The sequence below is a fragment of the Rhinolophus hipposideros genome (genome assembly GCF_964194185.1).
Source record: "Rhinolophus hipposideros genome assembly, chromosome: 18".
NCBI classification, from domain to species: Eukaryota; Metazoa; Chordata; class Mammalia; order Chiroptera; family Rhinolophidae; genus Rhinolophus; species Rhinolophus hipposideros.
Window position 1 is genome coordinate 8,101,834 of NC_138064.1, and position 16,427 is coordinate 8,118,260.

A 16,427-nucleotide genomic window follows, 5' to 3' on the forward strand; every position below is an offset into this window, starting at 1 on the left:
GCAGCCTTGGCCCACACAGGTGAAATGATATAATATGAAGTCTAGTATTTGCTTTAAAATACCCCACGGACAACAACAAAAAGAAGAACAAGAGCAAAATAAGAACAAAAAGTATGTGTGCTGTGGGAAGATAAATAAAACATGAAAATTAATCATTGTTGAAGTTAGGAGTTCATTATACTGTTTCTGTTTTGTGTACATTTGAACATTTTCAATTATAAAAAGTTAAATATATAGCTACATATATTTCCCCGTGTGTGTGTGCAAAAAGCACAGACCAAAAATATGCGTTAAGTAATACATTAATGAATAAAGATGGGTTAGGAGACTTGCCTTACCAGACTTTAGATTTATTATAAAGCTATGGTAACTGAGAGGGAGAAATATAGACCAAAGGAAACAGAATAGAAAGCCTAAATATAGGCCTACATGTATTGATATCTTGATACATGCCAGAAATAGCACATAGATCAGTGGGGAACGATGGACCATTCAATGATGCTAGTACAAGTGGGTTTTCAGATGGGGAAAAATTAATTCCAGGTGAATTAAATGTGAAATATAAAACCTTGCATCTTTTAGGAGGTACAGGAGAATATCTTTATAACTACAGAGTAGGGGTGGTTTTTCTTAAATAAGACTGAAAAAAGCAAAGCAAATTGTCAGATTTGATGACCTTAGCATTAAAAAATTTTGTTTATGAAAAGACTATAAAGATAAATTAAAATATCTGCCAAGCAAAAGACGAGGGAAACATGATTGCAACACACCAAAAAAAAAGGTGGAAAATGGATAAAATACATAGACAATCAATTCATAGGAGAGAAAATATAAATGGCCAAAACACATCAGAAAAAAATGCGTACTCTTAGTATACGTGCTGCCAAAGCGAGCACTGAAAATGCTTACTCTTGATCTTAATCAAGGAAATAGAAAATAAAACAGAGTGAGATAACATTTCATGTTCATCACACTGACAAAAGTTTAAAAGGCGGACATATCAAGCGCTGGTGGGGATTTGGAACATTGAGAACTCACATACTCCTGGTGGGAAAGGAACACTGTACAATCATTTTCAAGAATCATTTGACAAACTCTAGTTAAGTTGAAGATGTGCAAACCCTACAACCCAATAAATCTACCACTAAGTACAAACTCAGGAAAGATCTCTCATCCATGTATCATGGCAGCACTACTCACAATAGCAACAATTTGGAAATAATCAATGAGTCCATAAATAGGAGAGTGGGTAAATTAATTGTGATATGAAATACTTAGTGAAATACTTACAATGAAATACTTAGTACAGAGATAGCTGGAGCTCTACAAACTAGAGCTACACACATCAACCTAGATGAATTTCACAAACCATGTTGATTCAAAAAATGCAAGTTACAGAATATATATACAGTATATTATTTGTATAATGTTTTAAAAGATGCAATTGCTAGGGATGTAAAGTACAGCATAGAGAATATAGTCAATAATGTTGCCACAATATGTATAGTGTCAGGTGGGTACTAAGCTAATGGGGGGATCACTGCACAAATTATATAAATGTCCAACCATATGCTGTACACCTGAAACTAATATAAAGTGATACTGAATGTCAACTGTAACTTAAAAAACAAATAATTAAAAAAAGATACAACTGCAATAATATGTTGTTGCTTAGGAAAATATACATATATAATTAAAATTTAAAGAAATAAGAAGAAAACAATTTCTCTACAGGGGCGAGAAAATTACACAGGCGAGAAAATTGGGCTGATTAACACAGAGGTTGATGGAAATTGTTTTTACATCTTTTTATATATCCATTTCACAATAAATTTTTAAATAAAATTTTACATGACTACAATGTAATGCAAAAGTAGATTTAACATATTTTCTGATGAAAATGTCAATGAAAAATAGTATGAGACATTCTTGGAGGAAAGAAAGAAATATATATGCCTTAATGTGTTTTAAGAGCAGTTAAACCACAGGGAATGTATAAAATACAAATTTTTTACACAAGTACACACACATGCACACATACATCTTGCAACAAGAACATTTTTAATGGTTTAGTGAATATACTCAAAGGGGAATTTGGGTGGGTGGTGGGGATCAGAGCGAACACCCACATGAAACACTGTATGAAAGTCAGTGATGGCTTTCACCGCTGACCAGTACTGTTAATATTACCTTCCGTCTCTCATCATCTGGGTAAGTCCAATAAGAGATACAGTTTCCAGAAAGAACACACCATCTTCGATGCCAGGCACCAAAACCACTAACATCTTCAAATATGGTCTGGAAAAGTCAATGAAATACTGACTTTAGAAACTTCTGGATCAAATAAATGTTAATTCCATGTTAAACTTCAGTATGTTGACTTCCCATGTCATACTTCCCAATCTACTTGCATTTTAATCATGTCTTTTCTCTTAGGAATAAAAATCACTGATTGCTCAAATCCAGAAATTTACCCAGATTTTCGACATCATCTATAAGTATATGGCATTTAAAAACTTCCACATATTAACCCCAAATAAATAGCTCTAACACTAGACTTTTTAAAAGCATGGAGTTCCTAACCAAATGCTCCTTAGATAAGAGAAAAGCGCTTCAAGTATTGGAGAGTAAAATGATACAAGACTATCATACTTTACATATTGAAAAATCTAATGACAGCTTATTAAGTTAGATTTATCTTAATACAGAAGACTGGCGTTTAATTTTTATTCCGGAGAATGAAAGAGGATGAGAAAAGAATGAACTCCTGGTTCTATGCCCTGATGGGTTTCTGTGACAAACGTCAGAACTCCCAGCACCCATGGACATAGCATCTCTCCCTACAGTTGGGTGGCTGGCCACCTCATGCCTTAGGAATGCAAGTTACATTCTGAACTGAGCGAAGCACTCATGTCCATGGTTAAGGACAGGACTCCCAACAGGTAACTACTAACTTGGTGTTTTTCCATGGAGGTATGTCGACTTAAGCTGTGTAAGTAGAAGTTGCCCCCCCCATACACACACTACTTTTTAGTTGTAGTCATAGTAGAGCCCTCATTTATGTAAGTCCTTACTTTTAATTTAAAAAAAAAAGCACTCCTTTAGGAACTATTATATGAAAGAACCAAGCAAGGTAAAACTAGCAATGCTACAGATCAGGGTTGGCAGACTTTTTCTGTCAGGGGCCAGAGAGTAAAGATTAAGCCTTTGTGGGCCATCCAGGCTCTGTCACGATTCATTTCTGCCCTTGCAGTGCAAAAGAAGCCATGGACAAATATGCAAACAAATGAGTGCATGGTCCAAGAGAACTGCATAAAAACAAGCAGTGGGTCATCCTTTGCTGACCCCTAATACAGATAATCCAAAGCCATCTTTGTTTGATTTCAAAATGCATTAAGAATTTTCCACCTTCAAATGGCTCAACTAAGCCTCACACCAACACTATGACAGCGGGACAGACACTCTTCTCAATTCACTAATTTGTGTACATTTACCAAAAGGGAGCTTGAGTTAGGAGTGCAATCTCTGGGTATGGAGGAAACTTACTTCGTGTAAAGAAATGTTTCCATGATAGAATGAAAGCTCAAGTTTATTACCTTAATCAATTAGCTCAAATTAATTAGCTTATTCCAATCATATATCCTCGTACCCACTTTTCTTTTCTTCCCCACTTTATCCTCTTTACTCCCCAAGACGTGCTTTTTCTAGGCAACAGTGGCTCACAGCCACCCAAGGAAGAGAGACAGGACTCTCGCTATTTCAATCTCAAGGACAAAGTTAGCAGGAATGACTCACCAGCTCCCCTCTGTGTTTACGTCATAGAGGTAACAGACAAGGAAAGATTGATGGGTAAGAACAACACAAGTTATTATTACACTCTACTATAGTCAGAGAGGAATAACAAGAGAACAGCGGTTTCATTGTTACAGCCAAGGAAACAAAGGGCCCAGGAAATTAAATGGCAACACAATCACAATGCAGAACTGAAACCTTCCAGCTAATTCAGAATGTCCTTCTCTTGCTGCTCATCAGTCCAGATACAGCAAGACTACTGCCATCTTAGAACCACTTATTAAGGTTCTTTGGTGGTAATTTCCTTCCTTCCAGCTGTCCCTGACACATCAGGAAGGAAAAATGAAGGAAACAACTTTAATTTCAATTACCACCTCTATTTTTTATAAAGGCTAGACATATTAAAAGGCATTGCTTAGACAGGGGACAGAAGTTATTCGGGAGAGTTCTGAGCAATTTCTTACCATATTTCTGTAAGTGAGGATATGAATGGGTGGTGGGATTAAAGACGGAGTAAACCTGAAGAGATCTAACTCTAAACTAGTTAAGAGCCCAGCTCAAAAATCAAACAGCTCAGGTGTCATATGCAAATTAACTAGCTGCCATAACAGTCTATCAATTGCTACAGGTGTTTACAATCAAATATAAAAATATTTACATTAAAAGGTCAGTAGGTAAGCACTGTCTTCAACTCGGGAGTTGATAAAAATGCTTTCCCAAGAACATCTAGTGCCACCTGCTGGATTTACACGTGAAAACAGCTAACAAGGAAGCCGCATTGACAGGCCCCTGGGCTTCCTATACAACCTAGCTCTGCTTTCTGTACCCTTCAACAGCAACTGCAAACCGATTTCTCTCGTTCAAATTCTTGCTTCACAGAGAAAACTGAAACTACTGGATTTTCTCCACTTCTTGCACCACACCCACGACCGTCTGTGTATTCTACACACATACCTTGCTCCTCTGATACAGAAAAAGTATTAATTCTGTAAAAGATCAACGTCGTGAACTGTGGCTTGGGTCTGATTTGTCCTGAGTCCCATGATCTTGTTCCACAGTTTCTTCCTTAACCCTAGTGCAGGTTTCCCAGCTTCTATCGTCAACCTCTCTGGCTCTGTTAGAACTTACCCATTTGTATTTAGACTCTCAAGTCTCTCCAATTCTAATAAAATGTCAATAAAATCCTCTTCCACCTGCATACCTCATACTTCATGCGTTGGCACTCCATTTACCCCTTTGCACCCAAACTTTCGTTTCAGAGTTGCTCACACTCTCATTCCTCACCTCTCACTCCCATCATAGCCACCTGCAACCTAGCTTCTGCTCTCACCAAGACTAGAAGGACCACCTTGTAAATGAGTCCGAGCTCTCTGACAGATCCTTATCTAAGCTGACCACTCCCCCTTCAGACCCTTTCTTCCCTTGGCAATGACACAAAATTCCTCTGGCCCCCTGCAGTCTCCTTTGAGAGCTTCTCTTCCTAGGTCTGTGGTTTAAATGTTAAGTGTTCCTCCTGGTTCTGCTTTACTTAACTTCCCCTGTACTTCAATTACTAGCTCTATGCTGCAGATTTCCAAATTTTCATCTCAACTAAAACGTCTATCTTGAGCTCCAAACCCAGATCTCTAAGGCATCTAAAATTCAAATTGTTTAAAACTTAACTCATTAAAAACTCCCACCTCTTGGGATTAACTGGCAAGGGGCATGAGGGAATTTTCGAAGGCAATGTTCTATATCTTAGTAAAATATTTGAGCTACATAGATACACGCATTTATGTCAAAACTCGGGGCATATACACTTTAGATTTCGGGGAACAGGCTAGTGTCGACAATATACTTTGAAATTCTTCCCTATTGCTGACATTTTCGGCAATGGCTAGAGAGGCAGCTAGAAGGATGGCTGGGTAGTAGATATATGATAAAGCAAGGGTAGCAAATAACATTAAAGGCAGGACCTAGATGATGGGTATAATAGCGTTCGTTGTAAAAGTCTATCAACAGTGCTGTGTGTATACAATTTTCCACAGTACAATTTTTGGGGAAAAGAACACTTTCCACTCCAAACACGCACACTTGTTCCTGCCCCCAAGGTCCCTCATCTCTGTGGCATCATGCCACTGAACAAGTTGTGCAAGGCAGGGATCTGGATGACACCCTTACTTCCAATTTTCCACCCACCAGAGCCAGTCACTAGGGTCTGGCCTTCTTCCCCCTTCATCTCCCCATGATGGGTCCTCTCCATCCAGTCTGCCAGGCCCGTTAACCTGTCTTATGGAGTAATCCAGTCTCCTCACTGGACATTTTCAGGGTCGTCACTCCAACCCACTTTCCACATGTCAGTCAGAATGACTTTCCTAAACGCCCAATTTAACGATATTCCTCTGCTTAAAATCCTGTAACAGTACTCCACTAACTTCAGGATAAAGTCCAAATTCTTTGAAAGGCCCTTTAACAGATGGCCCCATTTCCCCTAACCATGCTTTCCTCCCCAGTCACTCTCCTTACTGCCCCTCCTCCATACACACACCCATTCACACTGTAAGCTCTAGCTATTCTGAAATACGGGCCACTATCTAAATATGTCACTGTCTCTGGTGGGGGTGAGACAGGGCTGAGCCCCTGGCCATTGTACATTCTCTTCTCTTTACCTACAGCATCTCTCCCTCCTCTTCCCTCTGACTAACTTACTCAGTTAGCAGTATATACAAGTTGCTTCATCCAGTCGCTCTCTTTAAGCTTCCCTACCTACTCGAGAGCTGACGTCCCTCCAATTCACTAATATCCATGCACTCTATGTTTTCTCCTGTGTTAGTATTATATTGTCCTTACCTGTTCACTTGTATTTCTGCCTTATACACTAGAAGTTCCTGAGTTTATTTTTTTGTGGCCTATTATATTCCAACATCAGTACAGTAATTGGCAGATAGAGAACATGCAACAAATGTTTACTGAACCAAAATACATATAGATGACCTACCAGAAAACCTCTTTCTTCAATACTTGAATTCACTTGACATTTTATTTTTAAATAAATATGACCTTCCAAAGGAGATAAAAAGGGCACCTGCAAAGAAAGATGGTAAATTATTTGCAAAATAGTTTCAAAATATGATTTCTCTTGATAAAATATGTATAAATCATGAATATAGAATATTATGCCTTGAAAACACACTATTTCTAAAGTTTGAATATAAAATAGGTGGCCAACAAGCCACTGGTTCCTAAGCAACAAATTCTTTTGAAGAATAAATTCATTCAAGGTAGAGCTTGATAAAAACAGAACCCTAATGTGATAAAGAAAACACAGATTTAAGAAGAGAACACAAATGCTTATCCATTCTCCATTGATAGAATATACTCAATAGAAGACTGGATAAACCAATTGGTATATTAATACAATACTACTCAGTAATAAAAAACAGTGAACTGCAGAATTAAAAAGTTGATCCTCAAATTCATATGGAATTGCAAGTGGCCCCAAACAACCAAAACAATCTTGAAGAAAAGCAAAGTCGGAAGGATCATAGTTCCCAATTTCAAAACTTAATCCAAAGCCACAGTAATCAAAATAGTGCAGTATTGGCATAAAGATAGATGTACAGACCACAGGAATAGAATTGAGAGTCCATAATAAACCCATACGTCTATGAATAATTGATTTTTCAACAGGGCACCAAAACTATTCAATAAGGAAACAGCAATTTTTTCAACAAATGATGCTGGGAAACTGGATATCCACAGGCAAAAGAGTGAAGCTGAATCAATACTTTATATCATATATAAAAATTAACTCAAAATGGATCAATGACCTAAATAGGAGAACACAAAACTCTTAGAAGAAAACAAAACAAAACAAAACAAAACAAAAAAAAGAAGAAAACAAGGGTAGATCTTCAGTGATCATGGATTTGGCAATGGATTCTAAGATATGATACCAAAAGCATCAGAAACAAAAGAAAAAATAGATAAATTAGACTTCATCAAAGGTAAAAACGTTTCAGTAAGTAGGTTCCTCAAAAAATTAAGGATAGAATTACCATAAATCAAACAATCCCACTTCTGGGAATTTCCAAGAGAATTGAAATCAGGTTCTCAAAGGGATATTTGCACTCCCACGTTCATTATAGCACTTTTTCACAATAGACAAGAGGTGAAACAACCTAAGTTATCTATCAGTATACGAACAGATAAAGCACATTGGGTACAGTCTCCTTTCTCCCCACTTCTGAGTATAAAAACTACGCTGTGCCATCCAGATTCTGTTCTTCTCAGAGTCTGAGATTTGTCTTTTAGGCTCTGAGATTCCCTGTGTATCTTTTCTGATGTGTCGTAACCCGCAGCCCCACATCTCTGCACAGCAGACTCTTGAGGTCAACTATTGTGTCCTTTTTCATGTTTGTTCGCATGTTTATGCTGCCAAATCGTAACCGGGCATTTAATAAATGTTTGCTAAAAGAATACTGTTTGGCCAAATAAATATCCCGAGTTTTCCTACTGAAAAAAAGAAAATTTGGTACATACATACAAGAAATATTTATCAGTCATAAAAAAGGAAATTCTGTAAGATGCTACAACATGGATGAATCCTGAGGACATTATGCTAAAAGACATAAGCCATTCACAGGAGGACAAATACTACATGATTCCCCTTATGTGAAGTATCTAAAGTAACCAAACTGATAGAAGCACAAAGTAGAATGGTGGTTGCCAGGGCAATTTAAAAAACAAAACAGGCCATGAGCCAGATTTAACCTGTGGGCTATGAGTTTGCCTGCTCTTGTGGTAGTCCAAACCCAACCATATTAGTATTGTCTTAACTATAAATGGACTAAACACTCCAAAGGAAGGACAAAAGACTGTCAGACTAAATACCAAAATATGACCATAAAATATGTTTATACACAAATTTGACACATATGGACACAAACACATTGAGAATAAAGGATAGAAAATAACATAACATACAAACACTAATCATAAGAAAGCTGTTGTTGCTATTAAAGACAAATTACCAGACAAAACAGACTTTAAGATAAAGAAGATCATCAGAAATAAAGTGAACAATTCATCAAGAAGATATAATAATCTTGAATGTTCATACACCTAACAGCATAGCTTTAGAATACATGAAGCATAAATTGACAAAACAAAAATAAGTGCCTAAACGGAGACTATGTTGCTCTTACTAGTTGAAAGTTTGAGGAATTGATATTTTTTTCCAAAATAATGCTTTCTATCTAGCACTGAAAACATTTACACAATAGTGTTTACAGTTTGAAGTTGTACACCTGAAATTTATTAATATATAGTTATTAACCAATGTTACACCAATAAATTTAATAAAAATTTTAAAAAATAAAATAAAAAAAATAAAAAATCTGTGTAAGAAATACTTTTAAATAAATCATTCTTATCAACATATTCATAGTAAAGACACCTCATGTCAAAAGTATCTTTCAAATTATAAAAGCTGCTTAAGTATATGTGATAATTTAAAATGTGAAATTTGAATTGAAGATTACAACAAACATTTCAATTGGAGAGGTTGCATCACTAGAATAAAATAGTAATATACATATATTTAAAGTGATATTGACTTCTGGGTCAAGACAGAATGATGTTATTGTCTGTCATTCTTGCTGCACAATGGGGAAAAAATGGCACCCTAGTTGGAATAGTCTTAGTTTAGTCTAAATTTGAAAATTTTTATTGTAAGGTTAGTTTCTAACAATTTAATCTTACAACACAATACAGACCAGTTAAAGGGAAAATTCTTGGCCAAAGAGTAGAGGTTTCAATAGATTTAATTCGATGAGGAAAACCTTCCTGCTTCTGAATTTGAAAGGCATCCATAATGTAGAATTGAAGCATCACATGCCTCATTATTGTAATTCATTATCAATTCCCTTGCCTTTTCTTTTCCACAGTGTCAGTTTTAAGTTTCTTGTGCTCTCAATGCTAATTAATGAAATTCCACTGTTTGGCCCAAAGAACACTGCTGGTAATAAAGAATCTTGGAAATATGAAAATAAATGTTCTCTCTTGCTCTGCAGCTGTGACGAGTAGACCATATTCTTGGTTGGAAGCTTGTCCTGATAAAGTGAATTGAGAATTTTCACAAGAATCACTGTTGCTAACCACTGCAGAGTGTGGAGACTGGTGAAAATGTATGACCCTATTCTGTTTAACAAAAAGGGTCTTTTAAGATATTTGCACCTCAACTATTGTTAAGAGCTGTAAAATATAGCCTATAACCAGGATGACTGTAATTTTTTATACATTGAGATACTGTATTTCTGAGAGAAAGGGGTACTGTTAACAATTCTATCAGGCCAACCCGCCTAAACAAGCATAGCTTTATGCACAACAGAACGCCTATTGGCTCTTCCTCTAACCCCAAAAATCTACTGCTAATTGTTGTACTTCATAAGTGTTTGTTTGCCCTAATACTATTTAAATCGACATCTCTATTTCCTGGAAGGTAGAAACACTTATGAGGTTTCTTTATGTCAGAAGATGAGCTGTGGGATAGTCTCCTTCCTTTACCCATAAACGTATAATAAAGTGTATGACTATTTGGGGTCTCTATTCAAAGAAAGGATTTGAGAGACTGTGACTCAGTGAGATTCAGAAGTTCAATTCCAGGATGCCAGGCCTTACATCAGACATCTGTAACCACAAAGAAGGCAATCCACTGTTAGTGGTGCCCCAAATCTGCCGAGCAAACAGTCTGGGTCACAAGAAATTCTGTTCTGAAGGGGATCTCAGAGACAAGTCTCGTGACTGCTGTACCTCTGGTCAGGGCACTAGTAAAAGAAGCAAACACTGCTTGTACCAACGGTGTCTGGTAAGATATGGGAGACTTGCTTACTCTGTCAAAGTTCATTCAGTAGGATTATTATATTATTATAGGAGGTCCTCCATTCCCCCCACCAATTTAAAGAACATTTAAACTTAACTATTTTAAATATTCTTCTATATTAACTATAGGTTTTGGAACGAATATTTGCTTGCCCTCGTAACTCACAGAAGCACTTTTGGGACAAATTTTACATCTAAATTGTATTATATTAAACTCAAAAAAGAGACTTTTAGAGTATTAGACGCAACCAATCGAATTAAGTGATTTGACGTTGTACTCAGTCATGTGGTTGGCTGTTTGAATTATAATTTCAAAGGAATTATTGAGAATAGAAATATCGTAATTTATTTTTAACTTGTGTGATATTTTGAATTATGTTGGCAGCCAAACAATTTTCAAAGAGCAAACAGTCTATATTTAACATATGCCACTGAACTCTCTTTCATTTTAGAGATTAATGAAATCGCTTACATATGTAGAAATTGGCTATGTGAGACAACAGTGAATAAGGAATACAGTACACAGAACCATCCCAGTTCTTATGCTTATCTAATTTGCAAATATTGTTTCAACAAATTAAAACAATACCATGCAACCTTTTGTAAATTAGCATTTCTATATACCCACAAAACATTTGCAATTTATCTTCACAAGGATATTAAAAATCTTTTTAAAAATCTAAGATATATAATTTTATTTAGCATAATTTTAATTAAACACATTTTAATTTAAAAATTAATAAACAAAGCATCATCTACATAGCAATATGTCTATTAGCCAATCAAGACCAAAAATGTTTTCTATTAAAACATCACCAATAGTTCTTTCAATCTATGGGAGGTAAATACTATTGAATAAATTTTAGTTTTAAACATAGTTATTAATTTCGTATTTTAGTACCCAGAAAAATCAATGTTGAAGTGACAATAGAATCTTAAAGAATTACATGATAAATGAATATAGGAGAAAAGCCCAAATACCAAACATGCATGAACAAAGATGCCCAACTGCAAGAGTCTAAAGGAAGGATAATGTACATAATGTCCTTAATTATTCAAAATAAAGATACAAGAGTGGTTAGTCAGACAAAAACATATGGGCCAAAAATTAAGGATTGATTTTTAAGATCATTAGTTTCAAGCAAAGAAAATATGGCAACCTTTTCCTGGAACAAATAGCCCAGTAGCTCTCGCTCTTTTACATCATAATTTATCTAAAACAAACAAAATGAAAAACAAAGAGAAAAAAAAAGAGCCAGGATCACTCAATTTGTTAAACTAGCTGAATCACTTAAAAAAAAGTTACATAACTATTTTTTAATCAGCATGTTAAAATACATTTATGTATTAACAGTAATCAAAATTTTGTATATAAACTGGTTTTTGTCTATCAACTAAACGAAAAATGCTCCATGAAATTTTAAAGTTAGATTGTTTTCCTTTAACTTAATATTCTACACTCAGAAAACAAGACCCCAGAGAAATGAAGTGACTTTCCTTAATGTTAAAGAGGAAATTACTAGCAGGACAAATGCTAGAAACCAGGCCTCATAATATTTACAGTTCATCTGTATATCCTGACTACAAAAATCTCTTATAATATTTAAATATACCTCTGTGTAATAAAGCAGGAGTGAACACAAGGACTAAAGTTTGCCTCTAGTTCTCTCAGTCCTTAAAATGATCTTGTCAGCTGTTAAATTTTAGTCATATCACATTATGGTAGGAAAAAAACCAAAATAATATTATGCAGATCTGAATGTTGAAGCTTTAAAGTTGGGGAGGAAAGTGTGGGAGGGAAATCCCTTCGATTTATGAGTACTTTTCTAAGAAATTAACCTATCTTTCCCTATCTAGTCACAACTAAATCTATGACATACTACTCCTTTCAAAATATCGGTTCAAATGGACTAGTGACTATGTTTAAAACTGTAAGCTTAATATCTGCATGCAGGAAGTAATACTTCCAGTTATAAAAATAGTCAGGGAATGTAAAGCACTATATAAGGAATATAGTCAATATTGTAATAACTATGTATGGTGTCAGACGGCCATTAGACTTATCGGGCTGATCACTTCATAAGGTATATACACGTCTACATCTGAAACTAATATAACATTGTATGTCAACTGTAGTTGAAAAATAAATTAAAAAAAAAAAAAGAAGTAATACTTATGTAGTCAGAACTGACATTTAGAATGAACCAGTATACACTACTTTGCAGACTGAACTAACTGTTAAGATACCAGAGAGAAATACTTCCAACATTAAAAAAATATATCATGTAGAACCACCCGTGCCTGGTTAAAATGCACAAATTTTCAGCCAAAGATTTCAAATACTTGAAAGTACTACAGGAGCATTTCCACAGACCTCATTTTTCTAAAAACAAACAAAAAATTTGGATTACCTTGTCCAGAGCAAATTTAGTGTTTCCTACTGAAGATAAGGACAGTGTGTACGAGCCAACGAGGGCAAAGTTGCTGGTGCGCACAGCATTGAGACCTCCTGGACTGGCCATAACTACAGCAAAAGGAAACAAAGTTTACTCAGAGAGACTCTGTAAGTGTAAATAACAACGCCTCCTCTCACCCAACGCAACAAAATTGAATTGTCAGAGAAAATTGCCTCATTTCCCCCCATTTCTAAATATGGGGGGTAAACCTTAAATTTCCTAATGAAAGAATTTTATGTTTAACTAAAGTGAAGTACAGGCACTCAACATTTGGGATGGATAGGTTTTTAAAGACACAGAATCTAAAAAGGTGTATATAAAATGCAATTTCCCTAGAAGAGACACGAGAAGACCTCATTGCTATAGCTTAAGATGACATAGTTAGCAGCAGAGACTAAACTACACAGTTGTTCTGAATTGTTCTCTTACACCAAGAAGAAGAGACCGAAAGCCCGAAGGAGGTGCATAAAACCAGCTCAATCCTAATCCCCTTTGGAGAACAGGCCTAAAGCCATTCTAGAAAAAGGACTTCCTGGAAGTCCAATTCCCAATAAACTAGAAAGATGCTTTTCTGACATGATTTAAGGCCAGTCGTGATCAGCAAAGTTAAAAGAAATCAACTCCACAGTGTGGACAGCACAAAAATCTACAGACCAGCAGAAGCTAGGGTGGAGAGTAATGCCACCTGCTGCAGGTGTCAAGGGACTAAGTATCACATGCGTACTGCCTGCTAAGGCCTGGATGTGATGACTGGTGGCCTGTGGTGATATCTGACAAAGGTGCAACCAGACAGCACACTGGTCTGGAGAATAATCTTGTATGTTATTAAAAACCATACAGAAAATATTATTCAAAAGAGACTAAGGTACACATGCATAAATGAAGATGGTTCTATGTATATGTCATTGCTTAGTTCTTTTCCTTATCCTAGTGTTCCAAATAGTTTAAGATCCACTTACCTGAAGAATGAAGGGTGCTTTTCTAAAAGAAGGTATAAAGAAGAAACATAAGTTATTTTCTTTATTTGATACAAAGATTTAAATATTACATACAAAACTCTTTAACACCATAAGAACTACATTTCAGAAAACATTTTGCCTATGTAAATATCAGAGATTTTCCCCCAAATTAGTATATTTTAAAGATTTCCAAAGTGCTAAGGGTCTAGAAATGGTTAACCAATTTACAATCATATATGTAATAAGATTTCTGAAGGAAACAATTTATTTAAAAAATTCTACTTACTGTGGTTATAGATGTGAGAAGTCGTTTGGGAGTAATAGCCTAAAAGAAAAGATAACTTAATATATTCCCTATTAAACATTATAATCGAGAGCTTAAAGAGAACCAGCTTGGAGATACTTCCACAGAGAAAAGCATTCCTAAGTATGAATATATTGTACTTGAGTCCTTCGTTAAGGCTTCACTTATACTGTCATTCCTTTCTCGCTAAAGCTACATAAAATTCTTTTAAATGACGACTTAAGAAAAGAACAAAAGAGCCAAGACTGGGAAGGAAGTGAGCCATGCTGGAGGTTTTAATTCCGCGGCCTGTACCGTGGCCATGTCATTCTGAAGTACTGCTTTGGAGGAGTCAGTGAGACAAGAGTTCAGAGGAAAAGGCTTGAGAAAGGTTAAAAAGGTAACAAAAGTTAGCTGTCAAGTAAATGTAGAGAAAATAGAATGATGGAGCCTGAGTGTATTAGTAACTTATACTTAGGATCACAATCACCCACTTTTACTTTCTGTCTTTACACCTATTAAACACAGTAACTGAAATTTGGGGCATAAAAATGATCGAAAAACCAGATAATCATTAAATACTATACATAAATTAAAACTGATATCTGTTTTTTTTCTAATTATATTTTTCCTGGGTTTCTTTCGTTCTCACCTTGGATTTGTATGCCTTTTTCTTCTTGTCAAGGACTGAGGGGTCTTTCTTTTGCACCTATACACAAACCCAAAGCATAATTAGCTTGAAATCTGATATCTTTAAGAAAAATATGCTAATAGTTATTTTAGAAAGCTTTTAACTTCTTACCAAGCTATAAACTTCAACGTTTATTTCAAAGTCATTGGACACATCTTGCCTGCAAAAATAAAGCATTCAAATTATAAGAAAAATATCAAGTTACGCCATTAAAAATGACGCCACAAATACTGTTACAAGACTCTCAGCGTAAAGGAGTTCAATGTGTTTTAATTAAAGATAAGAGTTATAAACCATTAAAGAATATAAAAATTGGTAAGAACAGTCTATTTTTTCCTATAATACAACTCAAATATTTCCTTCAGTATTTTACAACTCAAAATCTTTAACAATAAAAGTAGTTTTTTTCCAACCGGATTTTGACTCGTTTCAAAATAAATCTGTGACACTAAATAAGAATGTCTTTTCATTGAGATTGAATATTAAGTACATTATGAGATTTAAAGCATAGGTAAAGAAATTATGGTCCATGTTTTATATATATATATATTTTTTTTAAAACACTTCAAAACATTAAATATATATAGTCACATGGAAGGAATGTGCTACTCAGTGGAGGAAAACATTAGAAACATGAAAGTTAAACCAACAAATTGAAAACTGAGTTATTTCTCCATATAAAAAGAACAAACATACTGCATTTCCAAGATTAAAAATGCCACCTGTATACTTAGACTGTATAACTATTAGAGAAAATGTGTTGGAGGCACCAAAAGCCTGACTTACTTACAGAGTAAATGTAGTAGAGAATGTCAGAGCATCACCGTTAAGAGAATTTGAAGTGCTTGCTAATGGCGTGGCTACCATATTTTCAGCTCCTGCTTTCAGTATAATTAAGAAATAGTAATTTGCTGCATCTGCAAAAAGAAATCACATTACGTATTAAGCACAAATAAAACAGATTGAGATAATAAGGATTCCGGAGGACCAAAGGAATAAAGTAATACTACAAGTGACTGATATAAAATTTATTTTAAAATTTCTAAAATCAACTTTCCAGACACAAAAAGATAAGTAAGACACAGAAGACAGTCATAATTCTGGAATAAGCATCATCAAATTCTCTTCCTATTATGTGAATTAAAATAACTTCACTCCACATCCCTCAATTTGTGCTGACTTTGAATTTCCCCTATTGACCCCCAAATTCTTTGGCTTATAGTATTACATATACCTCAAAAGGGTAAATTATGGTTTGTTATTTCAAAACTGAGATTAAAATACTGTATTTCTGTGAAAGTTACTCAGAGATAAATTCTAATGAAAATATGAACTATTTCTTCACTATTTGTCATTAAATAACTACTAAATAGTGAATAGATTTC

At 35.1% G+C, this 16,427-nt stretch overlaps 1 protein-coding gene across 6 annotated transcripts in view; it reads right to left on the reverse strand.

The window, feature by feature from the left end:
• Positions 1-16,427, reverse strand: part of ANLN (anillin, actin binding protein) — a 51,530-nt gene that overhangs the window by 5,174 nt on the left and 29,929 nt on the right. For 4 of the 6 annotated variants that reach the window (XM_081079156.1, XM_081079158.1, XM_081079161.1 and 1 more), the window contains exons 15-23: positions 15,833-15,959; positions 15,154-15,202; positions 15,004-15,060; positions 14,355-14,393; positions 14,069-14,090; positions 13,065-13,177; positions 11,814-11,867; positions 6,770-6,856; positions 2,191-2,298 (exon numbers count right to left, since the gene is read on the reverse strand). In XM_081079156.1, the coding sequence (XP_080935282.1) occupies positions 2,191-2,298; positions 6,770-6,856; positions 11,814-11,867; positions 13,065-13,177; positions 14,069-14,090; positions 14,355-14,393; positions 15,004-15,060; positions 15,154-15,202; positions 15,833-15,959 (656 nt within the window). The remainder of the gene's footprint in view (positions 1-2,190; positions 2,299-6,769; positions 6,857-11,813; positions 11,868-13,064; positions 13,178-14,068; positions 14,091-14,354; positions 14,394-15,003; positions 15,061-15,153; positions 15,203-15,832; positions 15,960-16,427) is intronic. The other 2 variants (XM_081079157.1, XM_081079160.1) reach the window with 1 other exon arrangement.